Source organism: Colletotrichum abscissum (genome assembly GCF_030869225.1).
Source record: "Colletotrichum abscissum strain IMI 504890 chromosome Unknown Scaffold_19.1, whole genome shotgun sequence".
Lineage (NCBI taxonomy): Eukaryota > Fungi > Ascomycota > Sordariomycetes > Glomerellales > Glomerellaceae > Colletotrichum > Colletotrichum abscissum.
The window spans coordinates 76,751-101,100 of NW_026850087.1; the positions used below are offsets into that span (position 1 = coordinate 76,751).

Genomic DNA, 24,350 nt, shown 5'->3' on the forward strand with positions numbered 1-24,350 from the left:
ACCCTGGCATCTCACCCCACCCGGACATGTCCAAATGATCCACTCCATACTATACAGCTACTTATTTCGGTGATCGGTCTGCTTCTCATGAATTGGCCCTGTTTTGCCCGTTACTCCGTGTGCGGTATGCCCCGTTTGGAGAAAATGACCACCAAACGACGGACAACCTCAATCTCCGCCACGCCCGCTCTCCCGTATCTTCAGCAATGCGCGTTCCATCATTGGATCGGCTGCTCACCGGCTGCAGGTGAAGGAAGGGGCTGGACCTCACCACACTGCAGCCAAGCCAATAACGTACCCCAGATGATGCCACACGTCTGCACTCATGTTGGTAATTGATGTCGGACCCTGTATTCATCCAAACCAACAGTGGCTTCCGGAATTCGTTGTTGGAAACAACATGTTGAGTGTCACCCTTGCATCATTGACAAGATCCCTCCAGTTTAGCAATACGCAGCCACCCCGGCCTCGGATCCATGGCATCCGTAGAGATGTCTTCTGATTATGATGTTCAGGTTTCCCTTCGCACTGGCTTTGCGCAGGAAGCAAGTTGACAGGTAAGCGAATAGACTAGACCTGCTTCATACGTACATACTTCCAGATCAAAACCTTCATCTTCTCTTTTTTTTCAAGCTCTCCTCACATAAACTCGAGACAGAGCTTGACATTGTTTCGGCCGAGGCCTTCAACTGTTTGCCAATATGACTTATATGTTGTGGTTATTTTGGAGCATACTCGCTTTGGCAAGCTTTGTTATTTACAGCCGCAGGCGGACACCGAACCAACGAAAACTTCCTCCGGGGCCAAAGCCACTCCCTTTGCTGGGTAACATCCGAGATTTCCCTCCTGAGGGCACACCGGAGCATCTACACTGGCTCAAGCATAAGGATTTGTATGGACCAATCAGTTCGGTAACGGTTATGGGGATGACTCTCATCATCGTCCACGACAAGAACATGGCGCATGAATTGCTAGACCAAAATGCAAGTAAGACGTCAGGTCGACCCTCGATGGTCATGGCCAATAAGCTTTGCGGCTACGAATCAATCGTTCTTTGTCAAGGCTATACGCCCATGTTTCGACGGTATCGCAAGTTTCTTCACCAAGAGCTCGGTACCAAGGTCTCTGCGTCGCAGTTCCGTAGCGTTCAGGAGTGCGAAGTAGGCCGACAATTGATACGGTCCCTGGAGAGACCCGAGAGCCTCCTAGAGCATTACAAGACGTGAGTCTGGACAAAGATCTAGCAAATATGTCCATAGCTAATCGTCGATTTAATGCCAGTACTGCCGCTGCCACCGTTCTCCAAATGGCTTATGGCTACACCATAGAGCCCCATAAATCGGACGCGCTCATAGAGCTCATTGAAAAGATGATGACTGAGTTCTCTCTCGCCGCAAGTCCCATGGCTTGGCTCGTAGATATCATTCCTGTTCTCCAACACCTTCCTGAAAGTTTCCCGGGTGTCTCTTTCAAAAAGACTGCTAGGGAATGGCGCCAATCAATTCAAGCGTCGGCCTATATCCCGTACGAGTTCGTTCAACAACAGCTGTCCTGTTTCTCAAATAGACCATCTTATGTTTCGAAACTATCTCAACAGCTGGCACAAGAAAAGAACGGCGAGTTGAGCAAAGAAGATGAAAAGGCTGTCATCTGGTCAGCGGCGAGTCTTTACGGTGCGGCTGCGGATACGACTGTCATCACTCTCAGCACTTTTGCGTTTGCCATGCTAGAGTTCCCTGACGTTCAGCGCAAAGCACAGGCGGAAATTGATCGGGTGGTTGGCTCTGGCCGCCTTCCGACCTTCGAAGACCGCGACAAACTGCCGTATGTGGATGCTTTGGTCAAGGAGACTGCCAGGTGGTGGCCCATTGTTCCCATGAGCTTTCCTCATACAACGACGGAAGAATTTGAGTACGAAGGGTATCGAATTCCTAAAGACGCCTTTGTTCTCCCGGCTGTTTGGTGGTTTCTTCACGACCCAGATGTTTACATCAACCCAGAATCATTCGATCCTGACCGCTTTCTTCCCCCACGGAATGAAGCTGATCCCACGACAGAGGTCTTTGGGTACGGCCGCAGGATATGTCCTGGACGTTTCTTTGCCGACTCAAGCCTCTTTATTAACATGGCCCAAACACTCGCCGCTTTCACGATCGCTAAGGCATTGGATAAAAATGGCGAGGAAATTGAGGTCGATGTGAGACCGAAGCCGGGGATCTTGACATATCCCACGGCCTTCAAAGTGAGAGTCATACCTCGCAGTAAGGAGCATGCGGAGTTAGTCAGGCAGGCAGGAAGAAAATATCCATACGAGGCTAGTGATGCCCCCCTTTTGCAGCATCCAGATAGTTTTCAGGTCAGATACTAGCTCGCTTTCTTTGCCCAACCCATCTCATATTTTTCATGCATCCGCATTCTATTTCTGTGTGAGATCTTCAGGATAACAAGGCCTTTGATGGGTTACTTCATACTGGCCTATGACATACCTGACACATCCGGACCCGACTAAAGTTTGGATGACCGGTTTCCTTCTTCAAACGATCGAAACTCGGGTATTGACAGAGTACTTGACTTAGGACCTAGTTCCTTCTTCTTGGCGTTCATTAAGGTGGCTTCGTCTTTCCAGCCCCAGGCGGCGTCCTTTTCCCCGCCGTTGTTCTTCCCTTGCAAGATCTGACACATGTATTTGCCAGCAACCGGGAGGAACCTGAATTTGATCTGTCAGTCAGATCTGCCCTGTGGCTTTTAAACCAAGGCATTGCCCTTTGATATGAAGATTTACGTTACACGTACTTATATGTGTCAAAGTTACCTCCGACGGCCAGAAAGAGGTTTTCAAGCTTTGGATTCGGATGCCGGCAGAGTAACCAGTCTTCTGTAGGAGTTTTTGCATCCCAGCATATTCGCCATCGATCTGGGCTCTTCTCTTGCGCAAAGTCAGGCATCATGGTGTTCAAGAGCTTCTGACTTTCATCTTTCAACTTCTGTGGCACATCGTCCTGTGCTCTCTCAGCTGGGATAGATACAACATGCCCTGCGGATATGGTAACCCGATTGACAAACTCGGTCTGAAGGTCATTGATCTTCATAATTCGGTTTTCTCGTGACGGCGGAGTGAGAATCCCGCAAGATTTATAGATGATGATAGGCATCCCGGCTTCGCACATGTGTTCGGTTTCTTCGGCCGAGAGCTTGTAATAAGCCGAGACCCTGCCAACTGCTGTGATCTGCCGCTCGATCCGGTCGTGAGGTGCGAGACGCAACTTAGCTTCTATTGGCGCAAGCAAGCTACTTGTCCAAGCACCCGCTGACAAGACGATTCGGTCTGCCGCCAATTGCTGGCCGTCTTTCATCCTTACACCCAGTACCCGTCCAAGAAACGGATCAAGCAACAGCTGTTCCACTTCACCAGTGATCGTTGCTACTCCGTTTCGTTTCGCCGCGGTCATTAGGCTTTGGGTTGCCAGTGCTGCGTCGCACCATCCAGCTTCTGGATTGAAGAATGCCGTTCCCAGCCCACTTGTCTCTAGTCTCTTGAAAGGCTTCCATCGCTTTCCGAGATCTTCAACAGCGGCATCGGTGGTATAGTCAGATCCTCTTTGCTTGAGTGTCTTTCGCACGGCGTCGGAAAATTGATTATTCTCTTCATCGATTGTCACGCACCCGGTTTTGTGGAAGAAGTGGCCAAGATTAAGATCCCAAAACCACGGATGGATAGCTTCGCTAGCAAGGTTGCAATAAAGCGGTCTCACGTAATTTGTTTGGATAATTCGATTAACGTCTATTGCGGCGGCCTTGTTTGCATCAGGGCCAGACGGTGCCCACCGGTCGACTACAGTCACGCGACTGGGGTCTGTGTAGGTTCGAGAGAGGTGATAGGCCGTGGAAGTGCCGAATGTCCCACCACCTATGATGAGAATCGTTGGCTCAGCCATGTTGTTTGTCTAGGCGAAGGGATTTGGAGTCACGACTTAATGGCAGCTTTTCAGGTAGTTGAAGTGAGGCTTGAGGGTTCCATAGACACGCGGGCTTGAAAGAGAACGGTTCGTAGGAAGTTCTGGGTCGGACGGGTTCGCTCTTATCAAGCTCCGGATTTCATCAATCAGTCGTACCTTAGGTAGGAACTTGGGGCACACTTGTTCTCCGACTCTGCCGAAACCCCGAGAAACCCCCATGCGGGTGACATTTTCCGTTTCGCGGGGACCCCAGGAAATCCACTGTACTCCAATTTTGAGTTTAGGCATGACGGTGGACAAGGCGGGGGTGACACCCAAGACTTCGGCACTCACGTTGGTACATGTTCTTGTCACCCGAGTCAGCAGCAACATCATCAGTCCTTGAGTTGTCTCATTCCTCTAGAGTCTCCAAGTCAATTTCCTAGTAAAGTTATCGTTTCCCCACGCTTGTAAGAAGGGCTTTGGAAAAGGAGCCCTATTCATTATAGAAGCTAGAACCTAAGCCAGTTTGCAACTCAATGATTTGCTACTTATCGGGATAAGTGACTACCTTTCCTCTTACTACTGCTGTCATTATGTGATTCGGTTTCTGGACTTTTGAACGCATGTCGTGTATGGAATACATCAACTCTAAGAGACCTTAAGAGTCAAAGCAATGGTAGTGATAGAAACTAATAGGCTTAGGAGCAGACTATCTAAGAAAGAATTCTGGCCCGCTCACCGATATGTTCCAATCCTGGGTTACGAGCGAGTTTTTACACTGTGTTGTTTGACATGTCATACACATGTAGTCATTTCATTGTGGCCCAAGACCGTAAGCAATACAAGAAAATATCTATCAAGTATCAGTACATAAGTACATTGCTTATCATGGTTCCGCCGTTCCGGCTCCGAAAGCGGATCTCTTATTCGCGAGGTCGAAGTAAAATTACGAGCCACATACTTACCCATGTTTCTTTCCCCGATCTCATTGTCTATGACACCAGTATGGACTGATGGTCTCTACTTGTCTCGAACCAAGTACGTTAAACGTACCAACCTATACGCAATATGGCTTTTGAGGTCGGACTTGCCTGCTGCCATGCTGCCACAGGAGACTTGACACTTAGCCAGTCTACGGGACCACGTTGATCGATGGAATAATATTAACACTTTCGAACTGAGCTTGATGCAACACCATGTCCAACCAACCTGGAGAGCACCGTCATTCCCGCGTCTGTCCAGTTTCTGGTGCCGATTTTGTTGGCATGACAGGTTCTTTGTCTACAGAAATTGCCTTTCCAGTTCGTACATCCTCTTTGTGCTTTCGGAGAGCCTCGATCATCATCCTCTTCATGGTGCGCTTTTTTTGTCGAGCTTCGCGGAGTCTGGCTGGTACATCGCGATATATTGACCTGTTCTTTTCCGCTCGGAACTCCAGCATCTCGATCAGAAGCTTGACTCGACGGTATTCCGAGCGAAATATTTCGCCTTTTGTGTCCATCTCTGCGACAAATTCCCTTTGGCGCTCCCTAGGAATCATGGAGACACTCGTTATGTGTGCTAGAGGAATAGGTTCTATCGTAGGCGTTTCGGCGGTCATCGTGAATTTGTAATTTATCGTACACCGGAATTATTAGACACGTCCTTTAAAACACAGATTAGAATCACGCATTAGACTCTTGATGGGCAGAAAGAATAAGAAGGCGTTTGAAGCATCTTCAGTGACACCGACATTCGATTGCAAGTTTTCTGCAAGTTTCCTTCTTCCTGTGGTGCGGTGATATCGAAGGGCAGGACAATAGAGCTTGACGCTTACGACGCTTACGACAGAATGATTGAAATAGCCCGCAGAATTGCCGGCTGGTCTAACGGGTAAATAAAGGGTTGCGAATAGGAGCAAGAAAGTTGTTGTAATTGATGAAGATTACCGTGTCCTCAGCCACGATGACTTCGTGGGTCTGGAGATGGAGGAGCGAAGTTTACGCCAGTCTCTGCAAAGTCAGGGCGCTTCGATAAGGCCAGCCCCTACGTCGACCAACGATTGGGTCGTGATTGGAATCGCGCTCGTTAGTGGCAATTTCAATTGTTTTCTTCCTCTTTTGGCCTGCGCCGCTGGCGCCACCAACAAGACATGTCCAAGTCACGCGGGCGGTGTTGGAACATCAGTGGCCGAACGCCGGCCACGCCAAGCTACTGATGGCTATTCGACCCTCAAAGGAACAGCCATTGATTTCCATGAGAACGTTGTCCAATTCAATCAAGACGTAGCCAGCTCCGAGACCTCGTTTAAAGTTACTGGTTCAGATGCATCATGGACATTACCACGTTTCCTCCGTTTGGTTATGGGCCTGATAAAGCTAGCAGGCGAGGTAGACCGTAGGGTGCAGCCAATCTACACAGTACGGGTACTACGTCCGTATATACCTCGCCGCAAGCAAGGGTCAGGGATGCTTATCCTTTTTGTCGGATCCCCGGTCCTTTCCAGATTGTGGGTGGACAAAACGAGAGTCTCATACTTGGCAGAATCATGAGGAAAGCGGAGAAGGGCAGTCAAGCAATGGTGGATGGCAGAAATGTTAGCTCAGTACCTTATGTGCTGATACATGCCAGCAGAACAGTCATTTGGCCAGCTTGAAGCTCGCTAATTGTGTATTAAACTACGCAATGGCACGTGAAAGGTAAAAGTAAGTACATGGATCCTTTGCACTAAATTCTATTTTCTGTCGGTATGAGATGGTGGTGGTTGTGTCACTCTCAGGTCCAGCAATTCTCGAGAAGTCCATGAGATGCCCCAAAACTGGCAAAATGAGACAGATAGATCAGATGAGCCCGATAAAAGACTGCCTAGGCTTAAGTTGGGGGAGAATGGAGAGTAGAACACGCTGAGCTCAGATGAACCAAGAGGCGCTGTGACTTCAACGACTACCGCAAATTGCTTTTTGCAGACGCCTCTAGGTTAGCTATATCTGATATTCATTTTCCTGCAATGCGAAGTCAATACGTGACACAAAAGCCGGAAGCCTCATTTGATGGCGGCTACATCTACGCTCCGTCGCCTCACAGTCTAGTAGAAGGAGACCAACAAGTATGACGAAGACAAGGTTAGGCGTGAGGTATCTCAGCCAGGCAACGAAATCGAAATTCAGAGATGGTGCGTGGTGGGAATGAACACCGGTAGCCACCCCAGGTTGGACTTACCTTGAGTAAAGTACATGTGCCTGCAGGTGCTGGGTTGCTCTTACCACATTTCTCTCATGTGTTGGCCACTCTCCAGCGCACAAGGGAAGGTGCGTTGGATTGACGTTTCGATGATTGGAGGTTCTCTTCCGTGCGATCGTCTGGCTGTGCCTCTTTTCTCCTTTCCTCGCGCTTTTTCTTGGTTCTTCTTCCACAACCTCCGTCGTCAAGGCAGAACAGATCGGCATCATTCATCAACAGCTACATGTCTTCAATACACGCATCTCTTTTGGCACTTCAGCAATTGATTAACCCGGATAAGAAGCAACGCGTTTCCGGCATTACTTTCAGTCGCTCAATTCCCCAATTTTCGGTTGCCCGTCCGAGTACTGCAGGCCAGACAGCCACGGCTCCCGTCACGATTACTCACACTGGCGACTGACCTTGTCCACGAGCCATCTAAGTCTTCGGGCGACTACAGCATTAGCCATGGACTTCATCACCACCATGACCGATCGTCTGCTCACTGCTGTTGGAGTGCCCCGCATTGTGTGAGTTCACTGCTTTTAGTCTTGCAGACTTTCCCCACGTTACCCCCTCTCGCTAACACGTCTTGCGCACTCTAGTGACAGGCCGCTGGACGGGTGGCACATGAACCTCGAAAAGCCAGAAATTGGAATGATTCTCACATGTATGCCATCATTCGCTCTTTCTCTCCTTTCTCATTATAGTCAAGTTGTGCTGAGACAATGCATCATCTAGACCCACCGACTTACACGCAACCGCCGATTAACTACGTCCCCGAACAGGTACTTGCCTTCAAGCCGTCACTCTTCGATAGTGGGGGAGAAGTAAAGCTTGTGTCCCACGGAACTCAACGGAAGTGGCAACACCTTGGAGTCACTGCCCACAGACTCGATCCCAAAGATGCAACCAGACTTCAGCTTCGAACACTTTAGGAGAAACCCGAGAGTTCAGATGGCGAATTGCGAGACATTTGGGCATCCGAATACATGGTTCAGCTTGGTGATCCCGACGCCTGGGCCAGTTACTTTGATCTCTTTGATCGCCAAGAGATCCTTCCTTGGAATAAATCAACAGCAAAGGTCATCAATGTCCTGGGGCACCACATTGGCGAGCATAACCGAGTCATCTTACGTATTCAATACGAAGGAGAGAACGACCGGAATGCCGGGAATGTGGACGAGGTGTGGATGAGAACCTATTATCCTCAACTCCTCCGTGAATACTGGCTTCGTTACCGATGGGCATCCTTGAAAGCCCGCTGGGCTGCCCGTCGGGCTGGGAAACATGTCCCGCGACCCGCTACCGATGAATGGTGGAAGCGGGCTCCGTCGAGTGTCAAACACGGCAATCTCCAATGCAGGAACCGGCTCAATGTCTTGACAGTCCGACCAAGAAGGCTCCCCAGAGTCCGGATTCGGGACCAGATCGCTGGACTATTCCGCCGGTGGGATGATGCAGACAGTAAGTTGATCACACACAGCCTTCTGATGTGGCATCGTACTTGTCTGCTGGCTGACTGCTAATGGATCCTGGTCAGCGATCCCTCCTCGTTAGCCACCTGCAACACCAGCCTGATACTTCTGCGAGCTATATATGGGCCCCATGCTCATTCTGCATCCAAGCGTGTCTGGACTCCATGTGCCAGCGACTGAGTTGTCGAGGTGATGAGGATGAATTCCGCTAAGGATTCCAGAGGAATTCCCACTATCCTCACAACAATCACGATGGGTGTTTTGTCACAGTCAAGTTGGTTTCGACATGGCTCGTTTGAAAGTCCGCATTAGCGACCGATGTATTATTCTTTCAGTACATTCTGGGTATCGTAGCGCTTGCTTATTACATGGTTCTCAAATCCTTCACTCGGCAGTGCTCCAAAAAGCATTGGCCGTGATCAGCTGGTATCGTGCAGATGAAATCAAACGAACCAATACTGGTGGCTCATAGTAATGGCCCCGGGAGAGAACAGCGGCTTGCGGGCTATGGGTTGACCAAGCAACTCGGACTAGCCACCTCGTGCCATGCGGACCATGACTCATCTTTCATTGTGCTGCCGCTGTAATACTTCACGATGGCCCTGTTGCATCGTCCCTCACTCTGCCTACATGAAGCATTGCTGCCGACACCTGCTGAAGCCGGGCTATCCGGGCGCGGCAAGAAACGAACGGCCACCTGAGTTGCCTTCTTGTCTCCATTTGTAGCCGAGATGCAGACTACTGATTCTCCAAAACGTCAAAGATTCCTTCAAAGACTGGCGCTGGCGCGGGAGGCCGTGTCTCGCCCTTCAGACTCCGGCTCAATGAGTCCATGGACATGGTGGTGGCCATACCACCGCCCGGGAAACCGAGCGAGACTGATCTCAGCTGTCTGGGTTCGAGCATACCCATTCCGATCTCGGCGGCACCAGAAGCCGACCGCTCTGCACCAAGGGCAAGGTCTAGCCTTGAAGAGGACCTCCGCAGAGGGGAGCGACCATGCAAATTTGGCGTCTGTGAGAATGATCTTGATGGTGGGGGGAAGAGGCGAGTGGCCAATGCCGGCGACGACGGCGAGGGCGAAGAAAAGGAAGGCCGGGAGATGGACGATGAAGTGGAGGAGGAGGAAGACCTGCGCGAGGAAGAGGATGCCTGCCGATTCGAGGACATGTACTCAATTTCGAGTAGGTGGAGAAGGTCAGTGACCGTGACACCTTCGGGAAGGTTGAAGTCTGGCCGAGGGATTCGGTGGTAAGCGGGTGGTCCCATTCGGGCTCCGTTGGTAGACGGCCGACGCTGTTGAATTTGAGGCTGCGGTGGCGGTGGCGGTGTTGGTTGCTGTTCAAGAAATGATGATGCTGATGGCGGTGGTGATGGAAGTGGTTGGCTAGCGGGTTGAGGTGCCTCGATCTCATGGTACCGCGTGGGCCGCGTAACCGTTGCCAGTTCGGGCAGCCCGTTCATGACAACGGGGCCGCCGGCTGGCGAAGAGCAGCTGCTGACGGGACTTGAGAGCAATTCACCGTACCCTTTGGCGGGCCGGTGACTCTGAGCTGGTTCGGGGCCTTGGGAGAAGGTGCTGCTGCGGTTGAGGTAGCCATCTCTAGGGCTGTCCAAATTTGACTGCTGCTGCTGCTGCTGCTGCTGCCTATGCTTCAATGACGGGGCCCTCTGAAAGGCCGTCTGCAGAGAGAGCCTTCCCCGACGCGACTTTGATAGATTACGCAGAGGTTCCCGAGCCGGCGAGTCGGGCGCGGGCGCGTAGAGACCCGTTTCGGAGACGGCAAAGGGGTCAGCGGGGGAGGAGGATGATTTCAGGGCCTCGAACGTCGAGACGGCCTGGGACACGGGAACATTTTGGTGACCAGTATGGTTCATCTCCTGGATGAGGTACTGGAGCTGGTTGTCGTCGAGGTCGGCGAGGACTTCGTACAAGGAGCCCAAGGAGGCGGAGGGCTTGTGCCGCCTGGCGCCGTGAGAGGGTTTCGCGACGGCGGCGTCCATTACGGCGACACTGTAGTTGTTGTTGCTGCCGCCAGTCTGAGTATCGTGAGATTCCGTCATGGTACACAAGGCTATGTACGGAAGGGGTGTAGGTACTGGCGAATGTGGTGGACGGTAGGTAAAGTGATTGGTACGTATCAGGTATCAGGCACGCTGTGTGGAATGACACTCTGAGACAGTGAGTCTCATTGCTGCTTCAGTGAAACACGACCCAAAGGGTGAATGAGTGTGGGTTGAGTTGCATGAACTTGCTGCAGCCTGCGGGCCACGCACACCAACGCGCGAACACGGGACGGGACTTCGGAAGGGAGGGATGGACGGAGGGTCAGACCAGCTGCAACCTCAGGTTCGAGGGGGGAATGAATGGGGAAGAATTGATTACGAGGTAATTACTCCGTTAAAGGATGCGCAACAAAAAGCAGACAGAACGGCAATCGGGGATGAGACGGGGAAGAAGGATGAAACAAGTTGTGAACTACAGAAAGAGAAATGGGCAATTTCAGATAAGCAAGGTCATGAAAGTATGGATACGCGTTCTAATCAATCCCTCTTTTTTTTGCCTCCCCCCCCCCCCCCCCTGCCATACCACAAACGAAAAAAAAGGCAAGGAGGGATGTGAGGGGGAAAAAGAGTGAAAAAATTTTGTACAAACAAAAAAAAAAAGGGGAAATTTAAAAAAGCAAGAGTATATAAAAATGTTGATGCGTTTTAAAAAATCCCCCTTTTTTTTTTCCCCCCCCCCCCCCCCCCTTGCCATCAGATGAGAGAACGAACGAACCCTTTATCCAGGACCCTGCGAGACGGACGCGGGACGCGGGACGCGAGGGGCGCAGAGTGCGGCAGGCTCATGCAAAAGGCAGCAAAAGTCAGCGGCAAAACTTAACGGTTCGTTCGGGTAGCCGTGGCGGCGGTCGTTTGACGTGACAGGGGTAAAAAGGGGCCAAATCTTAAAAAAAATCTGGGCTTAGGTAATAATTCTGTCCATCATGTGATCAACGTGACCGTAATTACGACTTTGCCCCGTTTGGGATAAGCCCGGGGCGTTATCGTCAACGTCATTTCGGTTCAAGCTTATCGATAATCAGCTCGAGCGATAAGGTGTTTGCAACGGGAGTGAGGCCGTTCGCATGGTAATGATTGCTCTCAAGTTCCCTCACTTTCACAGAAAATGGAGATTACGAGCTGCAGGTTCAGTAAAGGGGAGATTGACTAGCTACCTTAGCTATCTGAGCAATTGGGCAAGGGGTATCTGACAAGCAAAAGGCACTCCAGGCCGTAAACGAGCTATTCTCACACAAACATGGCCCATACCAACCAACCTCTCGAAACCCAACAACGGATCAGCATCATCAGCTCAGATGTGACCAATCAGTCCAATCAGTCCTCCTCGACTTCGCTTCCAATCTCCGAATCGTTGTACTCAATCTCGTCCTCGTGTGCATCGCTATCATCCTCTTCATTGGCACCCATGCCATCCACAGCAAATAGGTCAACGTGATGATCGCCGTTGTCCTCTTCGTCATCCCCCTTGCTTTGAATAGGAGCAAACAGCTTGTCTCGATTCTCGATGACGACTTGTCGGAAGAATGGGTGATCCTCCTGAAGAGTCTTGCCCTGCGCGATGAAACCCATTGGGGTCGACATGAAGTCTTGACCGCGACGGCGCGCAGCAAGCCACTCTTGCACAAAAGACAGGGGCCGCGCAGTAAGGCCGTTAGGCGACACATACACCTTGTGCTTTTCGCCGCTCTGCGTATCGGCAGAGTCACTGTCTGAACCTTCCTGATCGAGATACTCTAACAACGGCAGTGACTGATCGATGCCAAGAAATTCGCAGAGCTGGTCGTACTCGGCCCACTCAAAATATAGCCGGCCGCCGTAGATTCCCAGCTCGATCTTCAGCCAATCTGGGGCCTTCCAACCAAGAGGGAGTGAAGGGACACTGAAAAAGTTGAGGTCGCTGAAATGGAGCATCTTCCGGGTAACTGGCGCCGCGTAGGTAATCAAGTTTGTCGCGCAGTGAAAGGCTGGATCCTTGAGAATGGACAAGAGTATTTCCGCCTCTTCCGGTATAACGATCAAGGCCACTTCGGTCTTACGGCTCCATAGTATCCAGTTCACATTGCGCTAGCCATTTGTTAGCAGTGGCCCGTGATAGTACAGAAACTTCCAAAAAAAGGTTGTGACTTACCAGGAAATTGTCGCTCGTCAGGTCGAAGTTTAGCTTGACTGTCCGCTCGAATTCCGTAGTAACGTAGAGATTGGAACGCGAGGGTCGGTCCGAAACCTTGAACTTCTTGCCTATCGCAGTCTTAGACAAGGATTTGATGGCAGGGACAAAGGTGTGGGCGCCAGCGGGTATTCTTCCTGTCGTGGCGAAGGACTCGACTTCTGGGTGCAGCCCAGGGAAAGCCAAGGCTGGATAATGATACGGCTTCTTGACTTGACGAACTGTTTCAACCTCGAAGGCCACCTCTCGTTCTTGTTCAACTTCCTGGAGAGCGGATGCATGGACAGCCCGACCAGTGTCTTGGAATGCCTTGCGCCTCTTGTTCAGTTCCTTAACAAAGGCCCTGATCTTCGCGTCTGATCCAGCCTGGAATTCTCCAGTTCCCTTGATCTTTCGTTTCGGCTCGTAGAGCTTCTGAAGACTGTGTTGCTCGTCTTGCTTGATCGTCCCAAGATAGTTTTCCCGCTGGTGCTTATCTTTGACAAAATCTGGGTTGTCAATCGCAGCCTGCATTCGGCGACAGAAGTCCATGCCCTGGGAGTAGTAAAGTGGCTGTAACTGCTCAATACCATCGCAAGTGTTGTCCAAGAGCCAGAAAATCCTAAAAAAATGGGTTAGCCACATCATTGGACTTGGCCAGTCGTGACTTACACATCGCTGGAATTCACAGTGGCCCCATGCGGCTTGCAGTGGAGATCAACAATGCTCTGGTATACTTCTGGGGGAGCGAAGAAAGTCACGGATTGAGTTGTGCCCAGTTGCCTCAATCGCATAGCAGCTGTGAATGGTCTTGTGAGTCCAATGTTCAGGAGAGACATTGCGTTGAAGTAGTCCTGTATTAGCTGCTCACCTTGAACTGTATGGTCTTTGCTTTGATTCAGTCCCAGAGTCAACGCACCCCGTGCTGATGGAGGGAACTTGAGGTCTGTACCTCTCGTATGAGCCTGTGTCGTGATCAGCAACCTCATCCCAGAATGCGCAATCTTTGAATTACCTCATCCAAATACACCAAGCATTCGCCGAGGTCATCAGCGTAAGGGGATGCGAGGAGCGGCGTCTTTCTACCACTTCGCTGGATGATCCACGGCATGTTGCTTTGGTCAAAGAACAAGGCCGCGGCAGCTTTCTCGTCGATCGTTAACCACTGCTTAGCTAGGGTCTCGTTGTCCATCTCCAGTATCTGGGCGCCAGCATCGATCAAAATTCTGATGCCACGACGATGAAGCTCTCTCAAAAGATCGGGCTCGGATGCGCGCGCCCCACGGGGTCCGACAACCCTGTGGCACTCTCGAGATCGGTCGTGCAATAGGTATGTGAGAACTTCTGCATTGGTATGTGAAAGCCCAGGAAGATCGTCCTGCGTGATGGTGAGCGGAAGCATTGTACGATTGTCGTTTGTGCCACTGAACCCGGTTGTCATGGCCGATGACGAAGTAGGTTGTCTCTGTCCAGCTTGCTCTGCTTGCGTCGACTGATCGGTGTCATGCACTGAGAAGAGAGGGATATCCCAACCATTTGATTGGAGCTTGACTCTGAACTGTTGCGCATGCTGAGGAAAAACGAAGTTATTCATGAAGTAATCAATCGCCGCAATGTTGTACCGCAGAGCTATCCATATCTCACCAAGTTGCTGACCATCATCGACATTGATCGAGTTCCAGGCTTTGAGGTGCTCAGGAAATCTTGCACTGCTTCGAGCCCACTTGTCGTATTCAGAGGTTGGATCATCGCACTTGAGAAGATGCTCAAGGGATTGGGTCAGTTGAGCGACGCTGATGCCGTCGTAGTAAAATGCCAGACATGTGAATAAGATGGCGACGTCTGGGTGTCCCCACTCAGACTGCTCGCTGGGGACGCCTTTGGCGTGGTAAGGCACCGCAATGGGGTCTCGGAGTGGATGTAGCCCATACTGAACATTCCATCTCTTCTTCAGAGTCATCATTAAAATGCGGTTGACCAAGATACCCCGAAGCAGGTAAACGGTCTGCTTGACGCTGGGCCGATCCGGGCACAAATGACGGATACGCTGAAGTGTTCCATCCCGGGGTCTTTCATTGAGCAAGAACTCCCTAACAGCAAGTCGGTCGACAGCGTCTAGGTTCTGCAACTGAAGAATCCCAGCATCACCCCGTAACACGTCTGAAGTCAGAAGCTTGACAAGCGCCTCCTCAACGTCCGTTCGTAAGAAGAAGAGTAATGGGAAGCCTCCCCCGGATCGTCGAATGACTTCGATTGAGTTCGGAAACTGGTGGGCTAGGGCGTATAGATGCCTGTCAACGAGTCGCAAGAGGTCTTGAGCCACTTGCCAACGATGAGGATGCCCATCGACAGTCATCTGTGAGCCGGAGGGGTAGATTAGCTGTGTTCTCACAGCTAATGTGTAATCAGACTCATCCAAGATGTCGCGGCATCGAGTGCGCAGCCACGACTGAACGTTGATCATTGGCCCAGCTTCCGGCATCCTGTTGTCCACCATCCGCTGCAGGCCACTCAACATGAAGGACAGGTTGTGCTCCGGCTGGCATACCATGACCCCGGCTTGCTTCATTATAGTTCTGTGCACTTTATGGTATGCTCGAATGAGGTTTTCCTGTGTAGGGGTTCGACGGGAGAACGGAATGTGCCGGACTTGTCGATTGAGAAGACCGCCGAGTCGTGCTTCAAGGAGCTGAGCCGTTTGCAGCAGAAGAGCTTTTGGGACCACTACCCTTACAAGGGTTTTGGTATCTGCCAGTGCAGCAGCCACCATGGGTATGATGCAAGATGTTTTGCCTGTTCATCATTAGCCATCAGCATTGTAAGAGAAAGTGTGTAAGCAGGGTTGTTGGTACAACTGACCTTGCCCCATGTTCATCTGCAAAACAGAATTACAACCAGAAGCCGGAGATATTGTAGCCAAGGCGACGTCAACCTGGTCGGGTCGTATCATCAAGTTTGCTTCGATTTCGAGAAGTAGCCAATCGGGATGCTCGGATGGCTGCCAGTTCGAGTGGCCCTTGTTTGCCATCTCGTCTGCGTATCGTCCAGCATCGCCACGCATAATAGCATGGTTAATACGGAGATCTCGCTGAGCGTTTGTGATCGAGATACCAAAGTCCAGCAATGTCTGGAACACCGAGTTGCCGAACTGAACGGGCGTGGCTGTCGACCGGAGCTGTTCCAACAAGGTCACCGTGGTGATCGCAGGCCAAAGCTGGCCGGCCCTGAGCCAATGCACGCTTTCAGCAGAGAGATTCTCGTCAGGTTTCTCTAGAGCAAGAGCAATAGCCTTGTAACGTCGTTGGGTCGAGAGAAGCGACAAAGAAACTTCTCGAGAAACAAAATCTGGTGGCATATCGTCTCTGGTGTGTTTAGAGGCATGCCTGGAAACAAAAGCGTCCAGACTCTTCTCCAGGTCTTCCGCGTATTTTTGACGGACCAGCGACTTCGAGTTGGATAGGTTCGACACAATCTTTTTCAGCTCGGCAATGGCACCGGTGGAAGGAAGCAGAGTCGTCTTCGCGGACATCCAGCTCGGTGCTAGAACGTTCGTCCCAAGACTTCGGGTTGCCGAGGGTGGAAGCTTGATTGGTTGGCGAATGTGACCTGGATGGCGGGATGGTTCGACAAGACGGCCAGCCCTAGGATTAACGATCTTGACCTTGATATCATCTCTGAAGTTGGTCTTTCCACCGTTGTGAGGACTCGGAACTGTCTTTCGCAACAAGTCAGACCTCAGTGAAGGGATCTCACCACCACGCAAGCGGTCTCCAAAGCTCTCTTCTGATGCAATGAAGCACGAGGCCTCATAATTTGTCTCACTTTGGTGCTGATCCAGAATAGACTGAACAGTGTTCAAGTGTGCACACAAGTCCTTGTTTTGGTAGAGGTGCTTCCATCCCACTCGGACCACACTCAAAGCAGCTTCGATGTCGACCTGCAAAGGCTTGGATATGTCTGCAACGCCGGGCTCGATGCAAGGCCACTGCTCAAGTAAGTACTTCGCCAAGAACCTGCAATCATCATTGGCCTTGAGATCCCAGGCTGCTGTCTCGTCTCTCATACGTCGAAGCTGTTTGGCACTGGCAAAGCTTTTGAGTTCGTCAGCATCATTCTTGGGGGCTGGAGTCTTGAACGGTCCAATCGCTTCAATGAGATTGTCTAGCTGAGGGGCGTGGTTGGATTGGAAGTCTCGATACTCGACCCAAACAGGTAGCTCGACAGCTTTCAATTCCTCGTAAACTGCAAAAGCCGCTAAAGTCTTGATAAGACTCAAATCGGCTTTCGAGCCGTACGAAATGGGTGCCAGCATGAACATCAGCACAAAGGGATTTTCTTGTTCCCGGCAAGACTTGACTAAGGAGCCCCAGTTTGCCGCAATGTCAATGCCCAGGCGGTCGTTCAGTGAGTTCTTCTCGCAGAGTTCTTGAAAGCCACCGATCAGATTGTGTTGAGAAAGCTGCTGTGCCAGGCACCGCGTCGTCATCGCCTTGTGTGGCCAAGTTCGGAGAAAGTTGACAATCTCCAGAACTTGCAAGTGACGCTGGTTAGAAGATGCTGGGACATCGCGCGACTGGTATTTGCAGTCGACGGCCTTCGTAATATCTGTGCTATTATCGAAAGACCGCTCATATATCTGCCTGCGAAGCCGGGCCCGAGTATGCAGGTGAAGGTCGCCAGCGGGTGGCAATACGCCGAAGTTGACATCTACGAGCGCAAAGGATTGAAGCTCCGCAGAAATTGACAAGATCTGTTCAACAATAGGTCTGAACATTTCATGCTGTACGCCTTCGGTCAAGCTTACATCCCAGCGATCCGTTTTCATGACTTTGAGATCGGTCGGATAATACTCATGCTGTGGAGTGAGCTGCGCGATCTTGAGTAGTACTTTGATTGGTCCACTGTGAAGGGGAGACCAGGGTTGACAGATCCCAGATCTTAGCCATTGTAATGCCTCTTCAGTCCCAGTCCGTTCAGTGAGAGGGTCCGGGAACGACGAAGACGTATATGCGTGCAGCTGTGCCTTCATATAGAGAAGCATTGGCTCTGGAGCTGATTCGATCCGTCCGAGATGTCTGTTGATGACAAACTTGCCGTAGTCTCCACTGGGAGGCACTCTCACTACCATGTTGTTATTGTTTTGTTTCGCTTCCACTGCACCAATTGGTGTCAAGATGCTTCTCTGCTGGATATCGCGTGGGTTCCGCAAAACCAGCTTGCTTTCAAGGCCGTACCAAGTGCCCGCATCTTGGTCTGAGTCAATTTCAGATCCTAATTGAGGTGATTGGAGCAGGCGGCAGGTGTTGACGTAGAAGAGAAGTTGTAGCCGGCGGATCTCTACGCTCAAATGTCCTGAATGCGGCTGGAACACAAGGAGGTTCATGCGTTCTTCAAAGCCACCGAAAATGTCAGCGATACGGCCGAACAGGGAACTATACGTATCGACAAGCCGAGAACTCTTGTTCGTACAGCTACGATCTTGAACATCGAGAATCCAGTTATGGTGGCCAATGTTCCATTTGTCGGCGTTCGGGGTGATGAGCACCTTTCCACTCCGTAGGTCCCTTTTTGTTTGATTTGAGAAGTTAGCCGAAGTCCCAACCCGCACATTATTATTCAAAAACTTACAGCCAGTGAACGCAATCATTCAGAAGAGGGCCGGGTAGATCCCATGCGTCTCGCGATTTGAACTTGCTTCTCTGTATCAATTGAAGGTACTGCTGTCCTTTAGTTGCCCGAATGACAATTGAACTGCCGTCATATCCAATGTCGATGCGATATCCATGATGTTTGACAGTCAATGCTGGTACTCGGGTCGGTCAAAACAATCTCACACTTTCTTGGAAATGAGACTCACTGTAGTCCATGCCAGGCATGTCCGAAGGGCGAGTAAGCAAAGCCTGCTCCCCGAAAAGTTCCGTGAGTACTTCTGTATGTTCAGGTGGCTTGGGGAGTTTCTATCAATGAGTTAGCCTATCTCACTAGCTGATTTCCAGTCAACGAACACATACTCCAAGAGGACGGTTGTCGACGAGGAGTAACCCAGTGCAAATGTTGTACTGAACAGTCTGCATGCGCTCTTCCCAACCATCATGGCCTTGGATCTCGCAGATAACCCATTCTGACTCGAGTTGGAGAGACGAAATCGTACGAGAATGGCCGTCGGCTTCAGGCCACACTGTCATAATTGCGATCCTAAACATGTCAGGTGCAGAAGCAATAGACTTGCGAACCATTGGTGATAGACGATATGATAGCTTCATGTCCGAAACGACAGCGTGTTGGAGAACTTGAGGCAGTGCGCCAACGTCAACAACCAAGTTATCCTGGACTGTAATGCAACACTCGATGTACGTCCGCAACGAAAGCGAATCAAGATTCGCAACCTGGTTCGCGTGAATGACGTACGTGCGCTTGCAAAGAACCGCTGCCCAAAGAGCGTACTGTTGGCACCTGCGGGCTGTTTCAGCATCCCTTGCTCGGAATGTCTCAAAGCGAAGCATTTCAACCCATCGCAAGCAGATTTCGCGAGCTCGAATAATGTTTGAAAATCCCTTTTGGTCGGGGCTTGTGGTTGTCAACGCGAATGTCCGGAGCAGAAGTGTAATCAGAATGTCCATTTGGTACGTTTCGCGCCAATTGGCTTGCACAGTTTCTAGTCGCGTCTGAATCTGCTCCAATAGTCTCTTGCAGAACGATTCATCTCGAAAGATGGTGTGAGTGGCTCGAAGAAAGTCGCCCGAGTTATCTTGTGGGCCGCTTTGAAGGGCAAGATGGGTCACCAGAAGCATCGTGACTTCGCTTGAGAAGTTCAGGTTTGTTGAAGCCAGTTCTGTGAGCAACACAATCCAGCGTTGGGATTCTCCAGCCATGAGCGTTTGCATGGCCAGATATTCGTGGTTGTTAATCCCTGGAGGGCAGCTTGACTGGCTGGCAACAACTTCGTAGGACGATGGGCCTGGACCACTCAACGAGTAAGCCTTTGTCTCCAGCAGCGTACTCCACGGCGAGCTCTTTGGCAGGGTCAGAGCCACTTGGTGGTCGAATAAAGGTCGGAATCTGACACGGCCGGGCCATGTTGAGGTCGATTCGTCAAAGTATCCGAGCTTCAGAGCGTTTGGGCGGCATACACCATCACGTCCTCCTTCCCATTCAACTGGAAACGGCATCGAAGTGTAATGAGTTACATGGACTGTAGGGTCAGATGGTTAGACATTTGCTGTAGCTCGAAATAGGTACAGAAGGCGGCAAGCCGATCGGTACGCGAAAAAGGGCTGTAGATTTCAAGTTATAGTGGAAACTTACAAGGCTTTGTAGTCGAGGCTAAGCCAAGCTTGTGCTGGCTCGGTCTCCAAAAAGACTTCAGCTGGAGATAGTCTCTCAGAAGACACCGAGGTAAAATACCTTGGTCATCGAAGTGAGTCGCGAGATGTCGAAGAAGCCACCATGTCGTGTCTCGATATGCCGCAAACTCCTTTGGACAAACTAATTCGAAAATAACCGCTCGTGCAACGACAGGGTCACTAGGCAGGGGGTCTTCGAGTATATTAATGCGCATGCTTTGAGCTTTCTCCATCATGGAACATCTCGAACAGTTGCGGTCATGATACCCCCGGCCCTGGGGATTGTGCTCGTCGAAGATGTAAGTGCAGGCGCTGATATCAATGCGGCTGATCAATTCGTCATATTCCTTGCTTTTCTTTTTCCACTCCCGTTGTTTCTGATCGCGCATATTGCTGGCTAATTCAATGATTGCTCCGTGCAAGTCTTTTAAGACCGACCCCTCACTTGATTCCTTGTAGTACCGCTCAGCAAAGCAACCCGGGGATGGGTCCTCAAAGATGTTGCGGCGGCTGGCACTAGCGTTTTTCACGCGAGCTGACAGAAGATCTTGGAGCATGCCGAGGCGCCTCATATCCCCAAGCTGAGGCAGAAGGAGAACATCTAGCATTTGTGGGTAGAACATTGGGTGAAAGTCCGTCAGCAGGGGGAATGAAGCGCAAGCAATCGAATCCATCTTGATCCACAACTCCATGACTGTCAGAAGCATCTGGCTCTTTTGTTCTGCGTTGCCCTCGTACAGAGGAGCCGCTGTATGGATGTAGTCAAAGATTTGCTGAGAAATCTGTGTGCAGGAATCTTTTGTCGATGCAAGGAGCTCCGTCTCGGTGTTGATCAGCTTATGATAGCGCTGTGCATAATGACTGAGATGGTCTCTGGGTGCTTCAACTGGACCTTCGCCCGGAATTTCCCGATATCGTCGTCTTCTGCGTGGCGCTTTGTTGCTGAGGATGACCTTTTTGATGTACTCATAGCTGGCCCTGAGACCAAGCTGCATGTCCACGAAAGGGGCTTTCCGTGGAAGCGTGGGGATTTGTTTAGTCAAGCTCTTTCTCGTCTGTGTAATCGCACGATGGAGAAAGTAGGAACACTTGTCGATGGTTGCGGTGAAGGTGGGATTGAGACGATTGAAGAGAAAGTCGTACCTCGAGACGGCGACACGATCCTGGGAGCGGCTTCTATCCAGGTCAACTTTGACGAGCCGACGGCAGATTTTCTTTTTGAGAAAGTGAACATTTTCAGCGCTGGCTTGGAAGGTGATTGTGGCGTCGAGGAACGTTGACAAAAGGACACACATGAAGAACTTGTACTCAAGGCGACCTTGCTCCGGACTCAACGAGACGCAGAGGAATCTCTCGATACAGACGCGGAGGATGAGATAGTAAGGTAGTCTGCGCCATGGCCTTTTGGCGTGATCCCAGCAAATGTCGTCGCGAACACGCTTCCTGAGAAGGACTGGGGCAACCCGGCGGCCATTTTCTTCAAGAATTGCCATGAGAAGAGAGGTGATGATGGAAGGGTCACCGGTGTTGCGATACTCGAAGACACTAGTGCCGGCCTTGAAGGCGTGAGCAGCGAAGTCCTTGACGGTTTCTAGCGACGCCTGCTCAATGAATGTGGCTAAGCTTGATTGAAAGTGCTGATCGGCGAAGGTCGTGAACGGGATGGCGACCGCGATCCCGGGGAAGTCCCAGAGCAGAGCGCCCTCGGTGGCTAAGACCTGTTCATTCTTGGCAGACGCTTCGAAGGCCTCGAAGACGACACTGTCGTTGAATATGGGACTGAAGAGGAAACTTGTCAGCGGCCCATGAACTTGTGAAGACGATGGTTTTTCAGATTGAAGGAAAACTCACTCTTGTGCTCGACGGATGATGAGACCAGCATTCTGTTTCTCGATGTGCAGAACAATGCAGCCAGACGGGCCCAGGTCGTGCAGTTCTCGGAGAAGAATTGCCTTGTCAATTCGCCCGGCTGCGTTGAGATGCTGGCAGGCACCGAGTGTTTTGCCAACTGAGTGCCAGACATCGCGGCATTGATCAGCGTTTCCAGGCAATTCGCTCATGATCTTGGCGGCGGCTGCCAAACGCTGAACGAGTTCAGACTCGATGAGCTGGATTTGTTTCTCTGGGTCTCGCTGCTGTGGGAGTTTGGCTGGCATTGCCAGGTGGCTGAAAAGCGCACCATGGACGGCCGCTGGCGATTCCACCAGCAAGGGGTCCATGGTGGCCGGAATATTCCACTAAGTCGCAATAGGGCGGTGCTTCACTTGATATCGGGGTCTTCTTGGACGAATGTGAGGACGGCGGGTTCTCTCGGAAAGAATGATGTGAGATACGTTGAGGCGTGTTGAGTATAGAGATACTCTAAGGTAGAGAAGGAGTTTGAGAGATGGGGGAGAAAAACAAGAGGGTGAGAAAAAAGTCGAGATGGATATACAGCACCGCAAGGAGGAATAACCAGCGTTTGGGGCGGAAGAGACAAAGGTGGGTCTTGAATCTCGAGGCGACTGACGAAAACTTGAAGTGGGAAGGTGCATTCCGGGCAAAAAAGTAGGCAGGCGCGGTCCTTCCAATATTCTCGAGTTTCTTCCATTACAGTTGCCATCGGGAACCTGCAGTCGCTGCCTAAGGTACCAGATTCCTTGAGGTAATTACTTTGAGGTGGAGCGTTCCTTGAGAGTTCCAATGCACTTGACGTTCCATTGGATCCAACGGTATTGACATTGCAGTAAAGAAAAAAAGGGTTGGACTTGATGCAAAGAATTTCGGTAAAAAGTCAAGAGGGGGAAAGAAAGGCTTATGTTGAAATACAACCTTCTAGTAGATTGTAGACCTTGAGGTGACCATAGGTAGGAATGTGAACAAAGGCAACGATGACGGCAAAGTAGAGGCAGGCTTATTCAATGAAAACTGACATGATCCGGCATCTTTACCCACCTGCAAGCAAGAAAGAACAATGTGATATAGTCCGTCAAGACAACTCAATCTGAGCCCCGATATCTCACCTACCAAGCAAAAGAAGACGTTGTTCAAGTTCCAGTTGGCGACACCATACACTTTCTGAGTCTTAGGGCCTTGTGTTGAATTATCCATGATATGTCACTTTTGTGCTCCGTTTTCGTGATATGCCCGAAATTTGGAGGTACTTCTCTGATTGATTTCCAAGACTAGATAAATTCCTTTCTGCCGTCCCTGGCCGACTATCAAAAGTCAGGATGACCAGGGTTCAGGACGCATGGTGCAGATTGATTAGAACTACGGTCTGCATCAGCCTTATGTTTGCTATGATTCACCGGATAAGAGAGAGAGTTGGCCGGAAAAGGTTCACTTGCAACTACGAACTGAGGCACAGTAATTATATGAGGTTCATTGGTTCAGCTGGTTGGGGGTTCTCAGCTACAGTTGAAAATGCCCACAGACGGGCGAGGAGTGTTCGCTTATCTAATCAATGGATCAGTCTGCTACGCCACCACTGCCCCAGCCTCACCATTCCAGCGCTCAACTGAGACGTGCTTAGCCACAAGCCACAACGGTCATACCTGCAACATCTATTACCGTCCCTACCCTCGCAGGTCAGGCTAGGTGATGCAATTAGTTGGTGCAAATCTCGATACCACGTTCTATTGTTATCTTGATCTCAAAATTCCACGGCCTCGCTTCCGATTAGCAGATATCTCACATTGGAGCTACAATTATGGGCCAACCAATCCAGCTTTGGGGATCTCTGCAATGGCCTTCCTGATGTTCATATACCAATCAGGAATCGTCATTTTTCCATCCTGAGAAAGACATTTTCAGAAGTCCATTCTGACGTATATAATCGATTTCGCCTCTCATGAGTCCAAGAGTATAGTCAGTAATTGACTCGGCTTCTAAGCACAGCGCTGCTTAAAGGCTCCAGGGATATTGCAGAGTGCCAGCTGAGAGTAGGCAGTTAGGGAGCGTTCACACCGTTGAAAACTGTTTCGTATCTTGTGTGGCTTGTCTGAGAACTTTCGAGGAGAAGCATAAGCTCTCTGTAGACAGACTTTTGAAGCTAGATATGCAGTTTTTAATGATCTCGATGCTTGCCTCGAGAATCTTCTAATCACGCAGATGGGATTTATCAAGTATAATTTGTAATAAAAAGCTGGAAGCATTGAGAGTATTTCGTGGGAAGCCTGGTACATCTTCTGTCTTGTAA

General features: G+C 50.6%; 7 protein-coding genes across 7 annotated transcripts; 3 read left to right on the forward strand and 4 right to left on the reverse strand.

The window, feature by feature from the left end:
* Positions 1-701: 701 nt before the first annotated feature.
* CABS01_08346 (O-methylsterigmatocystin oxidoreductase) lies at positions 702-2,368 on the forward strand (the record flags this gene model as incomplete). The annotated part of the gene is made up of 2 exons (XM_060541706.1): positions 702-1,222; positions 1,282-2,368. 2 exons carry the CDS (start codon positions 702-704, stop codon positions 2,366-2,368), a joined length of 1,608 nt encoding a protein of 535 aa, XP_060401863.1.
* A 137-nt stretch (positions 2,369-2,505) lies between these two features.
* On the reverse strand, positions 2,506-3,935 carry CABS01_08347 (fructosyl amino acid oxidase; the record flags this gene model as incomplete). The annotated part of the gene is made up of 2 exons (XM_060541707.1): positions 2,506-2,707; positions 2,794-3,935. 2 exons carry the CDS (start codon positions 3,933-3,935, stop codon positions 2,506-2,508), a joined length of 1,344 nt encoding a protein of 447 aa, XP_060401864.1.
* Positions 3,936-5,160: 1,225 nt separating this feature from the next.
* On the reverse strand, positions 5,161-5,538 carry CABS01_08348 (uncharacterized protein; the record flags this gene model as incomplete). The annotated part of the gene is made up of 1 exon (XM_060541708.1): positions 5,161-5,538. The coding sequence occupies one exon, from the start codon at positions 5,536-5,538 to the stop codon at positions 5,161-5,163; it is 378 nt and encodes a 125-aa protein (XP_060401865.1).
* A 364-nt stretch (positions 5,539-5,902) lies between these two features.
* CABS01_08349 (uncharacterized protein) lies at positions 5,903-6,814 on the forward strand (the record flags this gene model as incomplete). Its single annotated transcript, XM_060541709.1, has 2 exons — positions 5,903-6,317; positions 6,669-6,814. 2 exons carry the CDS (start codon positions 5,903-5,905, stop codon positions 6,812-6,814), a joined length of 561 nt encoding a protein of 186 aa, XP_060401866.1.
* Positions 6,815-7,604: 790 nt separating this feature from the next.
* CABS01_08350 (uncharacterized protein) lies at positions 7,605-8,696 on the forward strand (the record flags this gene model as incomplete). The annotated part of the gene is made up of 5 exons (XM_060541710.1): positions 7,605-7,666; positions 7,742-7,806; positions 7,878-7,924; positions 8,075-8,603; positions 8,680-8,696. The coding sequence occupies 5 exons, from the start codon at positions 7,605-7,607 to the stop codon at positions 8,694-8,696; spliced, it is 720 nt and encodes a 239-aa protein (XP_060401867.1).
* Positions 8,697-9,352: 656 nt separating this feature from the next.
* Positions 9,353-10,678, reverse strand: CABS01_08351 (uncharacterized protein; the record flags this gene model as incomplete). The annotated part of the gene is made up of 1 exon (XM_060541711.1): positions 9,353-10,678. The coding sequence occupies one exon, from the start codon at positions 10,676-10,678 to the stop codon at positions 9,353-9,355; it is 1,326 nt and encodes a 441-aa protein (XP_060401868.1).
* Positions 10,679-11,995: 1,317 nt separating this feature from the next.
* CABS01_08352 (uncharacterized protein) lies at positions 11,996-22,389 on the reverse strand (the record flags this gene model as incomplete). The annotated part of the gene is made up of 10 exons (XM_060541712.1): positions 11,996-12,745; positions 12,810-13,449; positions 13,500-13,792; positions 13,843-15,620; positions 15,687-18,391; positions 18,456-18,630; positions 18,685-18,784; positions 18,839-20,019; positions 20,133-21,949; positions 22,022-22,389. The coding sequence occupies 10 exons, from the start codon at positions 22,387-22,389 to the stop codon at positions 11,996-11,998; spliced, it is 9,807 nt and encodes a 3,268-aa protein (XP_060401869.1).
* Between the last annotated feature and the right edge of the window lie 1,961 nt (positions 22,390-24,350).